At 35.5% G+C, this 15,494-nt stretch overlaps 1 protein-coding gene across 16 annotated transcripts in view; it reads right to left on the bottom strand.

The window, feature by feature from the left end:
- Window positions 1–15,494, bottom strand: part of AKAP11 (A-kinase anchoring protein 11) — a 114,979-nt gene that overhangs the window by 30,410 nt on the left and 69,075 nt on the right. For all 16 annotated transcript variants that reach the window (XM_069068678.1, XM_069068679.1, XM_069068670.1 and 13 more), the window contains 4 exons: window positions 12,712–12,828; window positions 11,332–11,379; window positions 10,104–10,238; window positions 530–797 (listed from right to left, as the gene is read on the bottom strand). In XM_069068678.1, coding sequence (XP_068924779.1) covers window positions 530–797; window positions 10,104–10,238; window positions 11,332–11,379; window positions 12,712–12,828 — 568 coding nt within the window. The remainder of the gene's footprint in view (window positions 1–529; window positions 798–10,103; window positions 10,239–11,331; window positions 11,380–12,711; window positions 12,829–15,494) is intronic.

The following is a 15,494-nucleotide window of genomic DNA, read 5'->3' as shown; positions in this document are numbered from 1 at the left end:
AATCTGAAGTCTACTGGTCTCCAGGTAAATAATACTAGTATTCTAATTCTCCCACTTAATGAGCATAATCAGGGGTGTGCCAGAGATAGCTCATACCAGTTGTGGTTATTTATACCTCAAAAATCAGCAAATGTTAGAAATTAGAGTTTGATTTCTTGTTTTGCTGACTATCTGGACAAGAAAAGTGATAAAGAAAATGTTAATAATGCAGATTAAGTTTAAATGTTTGATGTATACATTTTCCCCTGGAGAACTGATTACTAAACATTTTCCAGTATACTGATTAACTACAGCAGATTTTGCAACAGAATTAAAACTTTGAAACTTGTTAGTATCACTACATAAGAAAGGGTGAAAATAGAAAAAATTAACATAGGCTTTCACTAAGGAGTTGCAAATTTAGGGAAGTACCTTTCTCCAGAGTCAGGAAATATCAGTAGGATAATCAAAGGAAAAAATCTTTTTAAAAAATGTCAATTATCCCTGGAATACTACCATCAATTTCAAGAAAACACAGCAGAAAACTTACCATCACTGTGCATCTTGGAAGGCTCCTCTTCATCTAACTGTTCAAATGCAGTGACAAAATCATCCTCAATAGAAGACACTGACTGATTAGTGTCATCATCATCTCCATGTGATTTCTCCAGATGACGTTTCTGATGTAAGTATGTTTCCAGGGTATATCTAATGCTTGTGGTGTATTTGCTTAGTAGATTAAATATAAAGTCATCTCTGAGTCTTGGGAATGTTGCTGGAGATACTCTCATTACACAAAGCACGCTAGAAAAATGATTCTTGGAGAAAACAAAAGAAGATAAAAATATTATTTTCCAATATTTTCCTGCAATGAAAGTCTAGAAATAATACAACTAAAGGGGAAAGGATGCTGCCCAAGTAGTAGCACTGTTCCCTTGTCTACTAATTTCCAACATTTCTGTTTCCCTTTTTCTAGAACTCATCCTTATTTCTCTTCTTTTTCCTATATATCTTTCTCTATGATCCTTCTCTATCCAGACCACCTATAAAAATGCTGCTAATCCTTCAGATCCAATTAAAATCTCTCCTTTTCCAGACTCTCAAACTTGCCTTAGGCTGAAGAGATCCTTTCTGTCATGGAAATTATCACTTGTACCATTCATGTAGAAATTATTTACCACTTTGCAACAGTTATCATATTGCTGTACTAAACTATCATTTATCTCTTGTATCATGATCAAACTTTTCACATGTTTTGTGGATTGTTTCCCCAACTAGAAAATAAGCTCTTCAAAGACAGATATGGTATCTTGGGTTTTTCCACATCATCCAGCATGGTGTCATACATATAAGCAGACTTTATATATATGCTGGAGGAATAGCCTTATCTTTGGTTACCTTGGTTAAACTGGGTCATAGGGACATGGAATTGATAGAGGACCCATACCATTGACATAAGAAACTCACTAATGAGTAAATTCTCTCTACCACTGTAAACTTACACCTTCTCTGTAACTTCAGAGTCTTAGAGAGTAGTGCAGAGAGCATGGAGAGATTAAGGAACTTGCCCAGGTCACAAGGGTGAGGGGAGTCAGTGTCACAGGTAGGACTTTAACCCAACTCTCTGGCCAGCTCTCTACCGTTATGACATACTGCCTCTCTGGGTCAGCCAAGGCAAAAACCACATCACCAATATGTCAATTCTCATTAAGCCCAAATCTCATCTTTCCTCTTATCTCTCAAAAAAATTCTTCTAAAATTTAAAAGATTTTTATTATTATAAAATATATAAGACAGAAAAACATGGGGTTTGTTTTTATAGTGATGACAGGCAACTGGTGGGCAAAGAAGCTAAGGGGCAAATGGCACTGAGAATCACATGGTTTTTAAACCAACTATAAATGTTAATTAGATGTTGATACTCAAAATGTAAGGCCCTTAACTACTGGTCAACTAGAGGGCATAAGATTGAAGGAAGTGAATTATCAATGCTGATATTATTTATTAGTAGCTAGCATTTATACAGAGCTTTAAGGCTTTATAAAATGCTTTGCAAATATTTCATTTTATTCTTAAAACAACCCTGAGAGATAGATACTATTGTTATGCCCATTTTACAGATGAGGAAATTTAGGTAGTCAGTGGTTAAATGATTTGCCCAGGGTCACACATCTACTAAGTGTCTGAGGCCCGATTTGAACTCAGGTTTTTCTGACTCAAGGTCTAGTGTTCTATTCTATCACTTAGCTGTCTAAAAATGAAATAAGACTGAAGGAATTTGTAGCTAAAAGAAAGGATCGCTCATGAGTTCTTGTAGAAGCAAATAAAGAAGCTAATTTTTATCATAAGTCCAAAAGCAGTAAGAAATATTTCCTAGCAACTTGGCTCACTTTGTATTGCAGTATTCAAAAGTATAGAGTGTCCCAAAAGTCCGAGCACAGCTTTAAGCTATTTGAATAAAAAATTGAGAATCTCTGCATTAAAACAAAAATTTTACAAAATAATTATAGTTTATGTGCCAATACTTCTTCAGCAGATACAGAGGAAAGAAAAATTTTATGAAGAATATAATTAAACCTTCCGAATTAAATTAACACATCCTTAAATACGGAGAAACTTCAATTTAAGATGGGTATGGTGGAGGTTCAACAAAAGTATGTTGGAAAATCTGACTCAAGAATTAACAGGAGAAACCAAAGACTTGTAAACTATGCAAAAGCTTCATGTCTATGTATTATGAATAACTTCTGTTAGAAGAGTCAAAAGGCAATAGGCTCAGCAAGTACCAAATGACATGCTAAGAGCCGTTCCCAAGTAAATCGTTTCTGCAATCAGACCACTGACTTGTTAGAAAAAAAACATCGAAATCAATATCAAACTAGAGACTAAAAATAATAAGATATGTTGCATCATTGGAGCAACTCTAACTTGACCTAATAAGCTGACACTGAAAGATAGGCAATAAATAAAAAGACACACATTAACACAGATTATTACTATCTTCAAAAAAATTAGTTAATGTAACTCAGTCCTAATAATGAAAATGGCAAAAGAGTCTTTGCCCCAACCAAACATTGCATCTCTTTGCCAAAAATAGGGCCATGGCAGCCTGAGACAACACCAACTTAGACTGCAGTCTAATGTGTAAAGTCCTACAAAGGGTAGCAGAACATCAAGGAAAGGAAAAACAAGTTCTCAGAGATGTTGATGAGAGTCCCAGCAAAGGACTGTGACTGGGCATAAACTAGAAAGGCACTCTCAAGATTTTTGTCATCAAAGTCATCACAGCCACCACACCTGCCACTTAATATCGTAGACACAGATGTACTGTGTATGGAAATGCCAATGAAGAAAACAAAGAGGGAAAGAGCAAATGACATCTTCACTCAGAGTGAGCAACACAACTTAGGAAGCAATTCTTGAGTCACAATGAAGAGGTAAAAGTGCAACAAAAACATGGAGAAAAATCTGAGACAGTCTTATTCCCCCCACTGCTCCTCCAGGAACGTGAATGAGTCAAAATTAATGACTTCTGGCCTTCTGTTTTTTAATCTCTACCAGATTCTTTTGAGAATGATATATACCCACATGCACATGCTAATTGCACATTTTCAATGAGATATCCTGGAAATTTCTCAAATACTACATCTCTAGAACAAACTTCATTAATTTTTCAACCAAAACCACCCCCTTCTCCCAGATTTTCCCAATTCCACTGAAGGCATCCCTACTTCTCCAGTGTCCCAGGTTTGTTAACTTGGCATTATCTTAGAACTATTAAATATATGAAACATACCAACATTCTAGGTATTAAAAATGACATTTTTAATTATCCAAAATAGGGTATATATCCCACATATCCAATCAGTTGCCAAACCTTGTTGAATTTACTTCCATTTAACACCCCACTCTCTAATCACATGGATACCACCTTAGTTCAAGACTTCACATCCTGCCAAGAATAATGCAATGCAATGCACTCCTGCCACAACTCTCCTCATTCTAACCCAACCTCACTACCCAACAAACTATAGTTAGTTCCCATCTATGGGAAAAAATATAATAAATCTACCTTTCCAGTCTAATCATACATTATTATCGTAAATATATTCTATGGTTCAAAGTGTTCTGTACATAGCAGTTCTCCATCTTTTGTTTCCATACCTTTGCACTTATTAATCCCCATCTGAGCCATGTACTCCCTCCTCACCTCCACTTCAAAGAATCCCCTTTCTTCCTCAAAATATAGCTTACGCATTACTTTCTATGTGAAGGCTTTCCTAAATAACAGCCCTCCCCCCCCTTCCATCTATAACATCCAGTGTTGATATTGTCTCCTCTGATAGAACATAAGCTCCTTCAGAGTAGAGATTATTTCATTTTTTTTCCTCTTTCTATCTCCAGCAACTAAAACAGTACCTGGAACACAGTAGGTTTTTAATAAATAACTTGTTGATTACAACTTCTATATGCTTTGGTAGATAGTTTTCATGAATTAAAACCAAAATAACCTGGCCATGACCCGATAGTCAATGTTACAGTGATGACCCTCTCTCAATTTATTAGGCTAATCACAAGGTGACAGAAATACTACAGCATATTCAAAGTTTTTCCACCTTGTTAAGATCTACCAGAGTGTATACTCCACTAGATAGCCTCAGAGAACTTTGGGTCATCTTTATCCCATGATGAGGTATCAAGATTAAGAATTTTGTGAATGTAGAACTATTAAATATATGAAACATACCATCATTCTAGGTATTAAAAATGAGATTTTTTTTTTAAAGCAATAGGGGTTAAGTAACTTGCTCAAGGTTACATGGCCAGTTATTATTTCTGGGTGTGGTGCTAAGTATCTGAGCCCGGATTTGACCCAGGTCATCCCGACACTGGAGCCGGTGTTCTTACTTGCTGAGCCACCTGGCCGCCCCTAAAAATGAGATATTTTTAATTACCCAAAATAGGAATAATGACTAGACCTGTGATTTTCATTGGTATAAGGAGGTCCTAGTGAAGCACTTCTGCTAACAATGCAGGTCCTCACTTTCTTTGCTATTTAAAGTCTTGGAAAATTTCCTAGAGCACTGGGCAGTGAAGTGGCTTGCCCAAGATCACAAAGCACTGCACAACACTAAACAACAAACACTTTACAAATTATTTACCTCATTTCAACTACTAATGCCACGACAAAGCATATCAATGGGGTAGATTAGGTGTTAGATGGATATGTATACAATGGAATGGAAAACGAGTTAAAACAGGAATCAGAGACCTGGGTCTGTGAATCCTAGTTACTAACTGCAGGATCCCAGGGCAAGCTTCAACCCCTCCACCCCCCAGTTTTAGTTCCCTCACTTGCAATGTAGAGAAAATAACATATACTAGTGTTACGTTATCTGCTTCATATGGCTATTGTGAGAAAAATGCTTTGTAAATCATAAATAATAAGCTATCATTAAATGTCTGCATAATATAATAAAAAACAAAATATTAAAGTACACAAGAGAAGTATTACAACACTTGAGAGTTCAGAAGTAGGAAGGAACTCCCTGAAAAGAAGAAAGACTGTAAGAAAGTGATATTTGAACAAGACCTTGAAGAATGAGTAGTATTTCCAATGGTGGCAATATCTGGGGAAAGTCTATTTCCCAACCATTACAGTTAAAAATAAATAACATGAAAAAATATATGCAGTAAAAGACTGGGGTATGTTTGACAAAAGACAGTAGATAAGTTTGTCTTGGGCACAGACTATTTGAAGGGAAGTTCATGAATTACAATTGGAAAGGTATCGGGGAAAGCCCAATTAGAGAAGGCCTTCAAAGACAGCATGGCAGAGTGGAAAAAGCTCTGACACGAGTCAGTTCCATTCTGTCTTGGACAGTACCTGCATGACCTCGGGCAAGTCACTTAACATTACTAGGTCTCCATTTCCACATTTGTAAAATAGAGGGGTAGGACTTGATGGCTTTTGAAGTCCTTTCTAGTTTTAAATCTATGAACAGATAAGATTATGGGATTATGTCCCTGGGATCCTGAAGTTAGTAACTAGGATTCAGACTCACACTTGTATGCTTTGTTGTGGTGTTAGTGATTAAAACTTCTTGGCCTGGCAATGAAAAGTCATTCATGACTGACTTTTGCATTTGCAAGATTACTCTAGAAGCAATATGCAAGACAAAAAGATTGAGATGAAAAAATTCACTAGGAGGCTACTTACAAGCATCCAAACAAGAAGTTAAAAGGATATGAACTAATCTTAGTCAGGTATCACAGGGAGTACAGGAAAAACAATTCAAAACTCAATGGATCTTACAACTCACCAAATTCGAGCCCCTTACTTTACAGATGAGAAAACTGAGGACCAGAGACTAACTGGCCTTAGATCACACAGCAGTAAGGGGTTGAGACAGGATTCAAACTCATGCCTTTCTGATTTCAAGGTCATAACTCTAACCACTTCACTACTGGGACAAAAAAGAGGGACAAATCTCAAAGACTGATGAGGTAAAATTGACAGGACCTGACAACTGATCAGACATAAGGGGAAAGGTAAAGGAATAACTCGGGCTGAGATTCTACACATAGGTAACTGGGAGAACAATGATGTCATTAGCAGAGTGAATTCATAAGGGAGAAGACTCTTGAGACTGCTTTAGTTTAATACATATTAGGTTTGAGACCCAATAAGTAATTAGAGAGAGAGAGATCTAGAGTTCAAAGAAAAAGCTAAGATCAGTGATACATATGTGAATTTCATCCACAAAGATAAAAGTTGAAGTTATGGAAATTCGATGAATTTTACTGAAAGGTTAGAAAATTTCAATAAGGAAGAAGAGAGGAAGAAGAGGTAGTAAAAAGAGAGAAGAAAACTAGGAAAAGTGCACCATGATTGAAATCAAAGAAGAAAACAGTTTTTGAGACACAGAAGGTGTTCAATGTCAAATCTTGTAAAGATCAACAGCTAGTATGCATAAAGCACTTTAAAGTTTACAAGGTACTTTACAAAAATTATCTCATTTGATCCTCAAAAAAACCCTGGAAGGTAGCTGCTATTATTATACCCATTCTATAAATGAGGAAACCGAGGCTGTGACATGGTCAGGGTCACATGGGTGTAAATGTCACAGCCATATCTGAACTCAGTTCAGCCTGATTCCAAGTACTTCAAGAAGAACTGAGAAAAAGGAGCTGGGCTCTGCATCTAGGAGATCATCCATGATACTTTAGAAGTAGGCTTTGGTGGAACCGCAGGAATGGAAGCTAGATCACAAGAGCTGAACTGTGGAAAACTGGGTTTGCTAAGAAGGCTAGAGAAGAAATGTGATTTAACAGGTCAGATCCTGGACTGTTACTGAAAACTGTCTGACTAAAGGGTTCAGGCTGCTCAGAGAGGTCACTAAACAGAGGAGAGCTGACAAACTGAGAGAACAGGGCGATTGAGGCACTGACAATCTTTGAGAACAAAGAGCAGCTTCTGTAAGCAAGAAGTGGTACAAATGGGATGTGAGGATGTGGCTGGTCACTGGGTTTCAGAAGGTTAGGGAATTGTGAAGTAGATATATTAAAATCAAATGATGATGATGAAGGATAGGCATAGAGAGGAAGACTGCAAACTGGGTGCTGATGATTTTGGAAAAAGTAACAAGGATCCTGGAGGTCAGACGACACCCCAAAGGAAGTGAAGATTTCAGTGATGTGGTTGGCACGTGTGAACTTGGAAAGGAAAGGAATTTTCAAATCAGTAAGTAGCAGCTTTTAGGTTTAAATTTTTATGGCTTCATTTAAAACAAACCCACAAGGGAGGTCTATATTTCTCTGACTTTGAACAGCAAATATTACACTGCTTAATTTTACTAATAAATGTTACTGTCATTACAGTCTATGACAATGTTGAGAATATACCGCCTTAAAGCACACCTGAGATCAGATCAATCAAAGAAAACAGATTTTACACAGATGTCAGTGCTTAAAAGATCAAAGCGTATATCATGATAGAAATCATGGATCTTAAAGATAATTGTCTGTGTGTAGGTGTGTGCACTATGCTCATGCACATACATACATGTGCATTATAGATTAAATAAGAACAAAGCGTAAGTGTGGAACCAGGAGGTCATAAATTCAGCGATAAGAAGGACTTTCTTCATAGCCCAAGTAACGGTGCCGGTCCAAGGCCTCCAGGCAGAACCCTCAAAGGAGCCTTTACAGTGCCCTTCGTGAACATCCCAGTTCCCGAGGCACAGAACCCTCGCTCTCATGTGCACCAGGCCGATCACATACTTGGTCGACAAGCAATTGTTGCCTAAGCTCTGTAGAGCTGATCCTCTATCTTACTGTTTTTATATGCCCATGTTCATTTTAGAAATCAAGCACTATGTTAAAATGACAAATTCCTAGGCATGATTCCTTTTGTCTGGGAGATGACGTCAACAAACACAAGCCCTAAAACAAATGACAAAAAATACATATAGCAAACATAGAAGATACTGTGGGGAGTTAAGTGCTTATACCCTATATACAGGCGTTTGAAGGTGAGAAATACATTTAACGTGATGAATTCATACAAGGGAACAAATAATAGTCATAATGTCTCATCTACTTAAAATTAACATAAACTATTCATTTATTCTCTATGGTCAAAATATTTCTATTCTTTGATACTAATTCCAAATCTTTATACATAATATTTTCTTAAGAAAATCTTGAACAGCTAGATGGTGTAGTGGATAGAATGCCAAGCACGGAGTCAGGAAGACTTGGGTTCAAATCCAGCTTCAGATATTAACTAGCTAGCTGTGTGACCATGGGCAAGTCACTTAACTCTGCTTCAGTTTTCTCATCTTTAAAACAGGCTGGAGAAGGAAATGGCAAACCACTACAGTATCTCCGCCAAGAAAAATGGGATCATGAAATCAGTCATGACTGAAACAATTAAACAATAACAACAAAAAAGAATTATCTGGAAGGAAAAAAAACTGAAAAACCCATGGTGTGCAAGTTTCGTAATAGTTTTGGTCAAAAACAAATTCTGATGTGAAAAGTCATGTCAGAAAAATTTATTGAAAGGCTTTTTTAATATGGGCAATTTTGATAATATAAAATTTAAAAGAATTTTTGCACATATGAAAACTAATGCTGTTAAAATTAGAAGGGAAAAAGGTACCCAAGAAAATTTTTGCAGCAAATCTCTCTGATGAAGGTCTCACATCAAAGACATACATAGAACTAATTTAAATTAAATAAGAGAAAGAGCAATTCCTAATAGACAAATATGGTCAAAGGATATGAATCTGCAGTTATTTAAAGGAAAAATCCTACGCTGTTATGTAAAAAATATATGAAAAAAATCACTCACTAATAATCACAAATAAACACAAATTAAGCCAGACTGGTGAAAATGACAAATGTTAGAAAAGCTTCAGGAAAACAGGTGCATAAATGTAATGTGGATTGAACTATGAACTGGCCTGGCCATTCTGGACAGCAACTTGGCACTATGCGCCAAAATTCACTAAATTCTGCACACCTTTTCAACCAGCCAGACCACTAGTAGGCCCACAAACCAAAGATATCAAGCAAAAAAGGAAAAGGCCCTATCTATACAAAAATATTTATAGCAGGTTTTTTCATAATAGCCCCAGAAAGGAAACTAAGGGGATTCCTAACTACTAAGAAATAGCTAAACAAATCATGTATATAAATTATTGGACTATTATTGTGCTTAAGAAATGACAAAATGAACAGTTTTAATGGAAATCTTAAAGACCTTTATAAATTGATAACAGAATGAAGCATACAAAACTAGGAGAAAAATTTATATAATTAACAACAACACTGTAACAAAGAAACAACTTTGAAAGATTTTAGAACTGATTGATACAATGATAAACCAATAGCAAATCAGGGGACTAAAGATGAAACACAGTACCCATCTCTTGCCAAAGAATTCAGACTTAAAATGTATGTGACATACATTTTTTTGGCATGGCTAACACGAGGATTTGTTTTGCAGAACTACACAAATTTGTTATAAAAATTTTCTTTTCCTTCTCAATGTTCAATATGTGCAGAGAGAAGCAAAAGGGCTAAATGCTTGTGAAAATTTTTAAAATTTTATTTACCTGTTTTTGAGACTCAGCATTTGTTTCTGATGACTTATTTATATCCTTCAGAAAAATAATTTCATTTTCACTTAGATTGCAGAAGTGGATAGAATTCAGAAGATCTGGGAGTTCCAGAGAAATTGCAGCTAAATCCTAATTTTAAAAACATACAGAAAAAGTATGAGATAATGTTTAATTTGGTCCCTAAACTTGAAAATATAGACTATTTGGTTAATAGATAAAATATAAAATAAACTTTAATTAAATTTTTATCTATATTACCTAATGTTCATAGATTTAAGCTAAAGGTTGTCAACATATAAAATTATTTATGAGAGGCACCATGGAGTAGTGGGGAGGGTACTACACTTAAAGTGACGAAGACCTCAGTTCAACTCCAGCCTGAGACACTTAATAGATATGTGGTTCCAGTCAATCAATTAAGCAACAAAAATTTAATAAGTGCTTACTATATTCTAGGGAGCTAGGCGCTGGGAATAAAAACACAAAGAATGAAACAATCCCTACTTGCAATGAGCTTACATTCTAATACAGGAAACAAGTATATACCAAAACACATATAACACACACATTAAGCTAATACATATACATGTTACATATATTTCCTCAAGCTCAGAGCAACTGTGACATCACAAAAGAAAGCCCAAAGTTAACCCAAATTCAGTAAATAGAGTTACAAATTCAAAAGAAAATATACAGCATATGCATACTCAATTGTTTTGCTATAACTTAGATGACACTCAATCCCATCACTGTAATCCTAACAAAAATTATACTGAACTAAATCAGGTCAAAAATATAGAATTGGATAATAATCTTACAAAATTAATGTTTATTCATATTATTTAAATGTCAAAATGTATAAGACAGATAAAATATTTTATCAAAACCACAATTTTAAAAAATCATAATTTTTTACCTTCCCACTAACTATAATTTGTAGCGAAAGTCAACTTGTGGTCTGCAGTCCAATTCTGATTATTTTTATGACTACTATTATTACTATTACTATGACTACTTTTTCCATGAGAGGAAAACTCAAATGAACATGTTAAAAATACAAAACTTCCAAGCCACTCTCAAAAATTTTTAAAAAAATAAAGTTTCACTTTTAAGAATTAGAGACAATGGTATAATGTAATGATGGGCAAAATTTTCACAGCATCATGAAGCTTATTGAGATGATTTATAAAGCTTCCTTTTTACACTCCACATTTTATTTTACCTGCATATGACCAGCATCTGTTTCTTCACTGAAACCTAGAAAGGTAACCTGAAAAAAAAATAAAAAAAATTCTTCTAAGCTGAAATTTTCCTAATCAGGACAGGTGTGCAGAGCTTAATAGCAGGTCATTAGTCAACTAAGCAGAAAAATTTTAATTGCTTAATTTTTTAAATATGATTCTGAAAATCTTATACCACAATCTTAAATATAAAACAGTACAATCTTGAGAAGATCATTATTTTATGAACATTAAAGGATCGGTACTAGGTAGCACTTTAAATTCCTACATGGTTTTACCAAAAGTCTCTAAAGAACACACATTCCTCCTCAACAGAATGATGAATAAACCAAAAGATTCATTTCTTCCCCTTTCTTCCTATCTTGTATAGTGCTCTCTTTTCCCAAATTACTTACCGACTAAACCACGGTCCTATTCGTCTGAATTGCCTCTTTCCACAGGAATTCCACAATTAGGTTGCCTCTTCCAATTGGTTCTCCATAATAACTGCATTATTCTTCTTTCTCACTTCATTTAATATTCCTAAGCTGACCCTCCCAACATCAATAACTTAGTTCAATAACTTTGTAATGCCTGCCCTCCACTTTGGCCATAGATGGAGAGTATGTACCAGGTTTTGTTTAGTTTTGCATCAATATGCTCACTTTATCTAAGGAGGAATTCAGAGAAAAAACTCTTGATAATTACTTCGAGTAGGAAATTTCTTATGTTATTTCAGTTACTGAATGACAGCATCATCTACTGGATCAATGGTCAGCAAGACCTGGGTGCAAATTCAGATACAGATATAGATACACACACATATGCACATATGTATATGTATGTATGTGTACATATGTGTATATTTGTGTGTTCATGTGTGTATTCTCACTCTGTGACCGTGGGAATGTCTCTTAGTCCCTCAGTACTCCCAAGCAATTCTCCACAACTCTAAATCAGAGAGTCTGCCAATGTATATCAGTGTAAGAAATTTTCATACCGAATTCCTTACACTGATAAAATCAGCCATCCAGATCACACCTCCAACTTTTATCAGTTATTACTATTAGTGAAAAATTCAGCTTTTAATATAAGATTGAAAATTGAAAATAGTTAAAGAGATATATTGCAAAAGAATATTGCCTTTAAACATTTTTAATAGGGTGACAATATTATAAGTAGTACAATTTACAAAGAATTCTATTTCACTGGCTTCTTGCAGAAAAGAAACATCTAATTTAGTCTTCTATGGTCTTATTTGAAAAATATTATTCAAGTATTTAATGCTAGATTCCACAGAGATGACTTTTTTAAAAAATTAAAATATTCAATCCTTCCTTGTGTCCACCTGATTAGGTGTTTAGAAAGTAGTAATGTCAAACCTCAATCATATTGGCTTGTTCCTCTGGCCTTAAGTATTCCTCTGCTGACACACTGCATAATTCCTTTTGGCTCTGTAACAAAGACTTTATAGACCGGAGTACACCTTCGATGAATCTCTGAAAGGAAACCATATTTTTATTTTAAAATAAACTAATTAATCCATGAAAGCATCCTGACTTTAGATATTCCTTTGTTAAATATTTATTAAGTGTCTAATATGTATAAGATATTCTATGCTAAGTGCTATGGGGAAATAAAAAAAGATCTCTGTCCTCAAGAAGTTAACAATGTAGAATAGGAGAAGAGACGTATATATAACTGTAATATGAAGTAACATAACAATAAGAAGTAGCATATAAAGAACTTTAAGGCTTCAATATCTTTCATTTGACCCTCACAATAACCCTGTGAGGTAGGTGCTATCCCCATTTTATAGATGAGGAAACTGAAGCTGAGGGCATTTAAGTGATCTGTCTAGGGTCACACAACTAGAAAGTGCTTAAAGAAGGTCTTGAACTCAAGTCTTTTTGACTCCAAGTCCAAAATTTTTAAACAGCTAATACATGTCGGGCACTCTGTTGGCATGGAGGATTTAGGGAAAAAAATGGTTCTGTTCTGAAAGAGTTTGTATTATATTGTGACAAAAATGTTATAAACAAGGAGTTACATGTATTCAGAGAAACTAGACTAGGAATCTTCAGCTATGGGTCCTGGTACCTGTTCTGCCTTTGTAGTTCTGGGTTAAGATTTCATACTTCTAAGCTTCAATCTTCTCATCACTAAAATAAGCAGGTGGGACTAGATGAACACTAAGGTTGCACTTGTGTCTACCATCCTATGATTCTCAATATCTTCACAGGGTGGTAAGGGAAGGCTTCATGGAGGAAGACATCTTGAGCTCGTGGTTTTAAAAAAAAATGATAAGGATGGAGAAGTGGGAAAGAGGAGAGCATTCAAAGCAAAGGAAACAGGATGTGCAAAAACAAAGAAGTGGAAAAATACCAACAAAGCACAAGGAGTAGCCCACAATCCAGTATAATATAAACACAAACAAAAAATGTTCTATGTGGTTTAAATTATAAATCTAATGAGCTCTTAAAGTCAATGTTCCTTAAAAAAAAAAAACACTTCCATATGGACATACTAAAACAGAATGAATAACTGAATCATTCAAGCAACTTTAATCAAGGAAAATCTAGGTCTTACATGAATTATCCATATATACAAAGTGAAAAATTAAGGTAATTAACACATACAAAACAATAATAATAATATTGACAGCTAGCATTTATATTGCACCTTATGGGTCAGGCATTATGCTAAGCACTTTTCAAATATTATTTCATTTGATCCTCAAAACAAACTCAGGTGGTAGGCACTATTGTTAAGAACTAAGGAAACTGGTTAAGTGACTTGCCTACTAGTCAGTGTCTGAAGCTGGATTTGAACTCAGATCTTCATGATACCAGGCCCAAGACTCTATCCACTGCACTGTCTAGCCACCTCTATAAATACATATATGCTTATATAAACACAAATGAGTACATTTATACTCACATAATTCATACATACACATGGCTCTTATCTAAAAATGAATCAGTCTGGAAAAAGAGCAGTCACGACAAAAGGCAGTGGTACTGCTAATATTCACTTACCACAAGGTCTTCCTGTGAGCTGCTTTCCCAAATTTCAGTCAGATAGTGTCATCTTTAATTTTGTATACAATCAAACATTTGGCTTAAAGAAAAGTCACTAACTTACTGCTCTGATCATGTATACTTCTGGCAAGTTAAAACTATAAAATGGAGACAATACATTAAATATTTAATGATGAATAAATTCTTCTAGCTTCCTAGAAAACTGGAGTCAGATATTTTAGGCTCCTCGTGGCCAAACTGGAAAAAAAAAAAAAGCTTAAGAAAACCAGAGAGGGCCCTTTCCTTCCTCAATGAGTTTGATACCTCACTTACAATTTTTCTCTCCTCATCAATTACTGTCCTCATACAGAGGACTTCAACATACATACTGACTCTTCATCAAATACCCTAATCACTCAGTTCCTCAACCTATTCACTTTCCATGAGCTACTACTCCTCCCCACCTCAGTCATACCCAAAGACAACCACAGATCTTTCCATCACTCACAAAAATACCACATCTCCACATTCAAGAATTCTAAAATCCCCTTATCCAATTAATCTATTGAGTTTTCACCTCCTCCTCTGCCTTCCCTTACAAAACCCTGGTCTTCATCTGCCCTATGACCTCTGATACCTTGACCCTTCATTCACTCCCAGGGCATCTCCAGGGCACTAGTCATGCTCTCTTCTTTTCTCCCTAACTTCTTCAGGAACCAGTTAAACTCTATATTGTCCTTGTCTCTTGAATCCTTTGACCCTTATCATATTGCTGATTATGGATTCATTCTTGGACTTCTCCCACCATTTGTCAACTTTGGTCCTACACACATGCTGCTGAGTGCAGGTGGAGAACATCACACAATCGTTTTGACTGGGTCCACTACAAATTTAATTTACACAACATCAAGTGGGCCCTCACTGTTGTTCCTTCTAAACCTGCCTTATCAACTCACTATCCCATTCTCCACAGTTGCTCTTCAAAATTTTTTCATCACTCCTCAAATTCTGCATGGTTCCTCCTATCCTCACTCTCAGATGAAATCCTTGTCTCATATTTTACAAAAAAATGGAGGCAATTAACCACGTGCTCCCCCTCTTCTCTTTTATATGTGCCTCACTCAGATGCGTTCTGCCACTATGTT

This window comes from Petaurus breviceps, unplaced genomic scaffold (genome assembly GCF_028583685.1).
Source record: "Petaurus breviceps papuanus isolate PSGF00001 unplaced genomic scaffold, PetGlider_PUasm1.0 90769, whole genome shotgun sequence".
In the NCBI taxonomy this organism is placed as follows: Eukaryota; Metazoa; Chordata; class Mammalia; order Diprotodontia; family Petauridae; genus Petaurus; species Petaurus breviceps.
The sequence above is the reverse complement of the archived record's forward strand: the minus strand, read 5'-3'. Positions and strand labels throughout refer to the sequence as shown.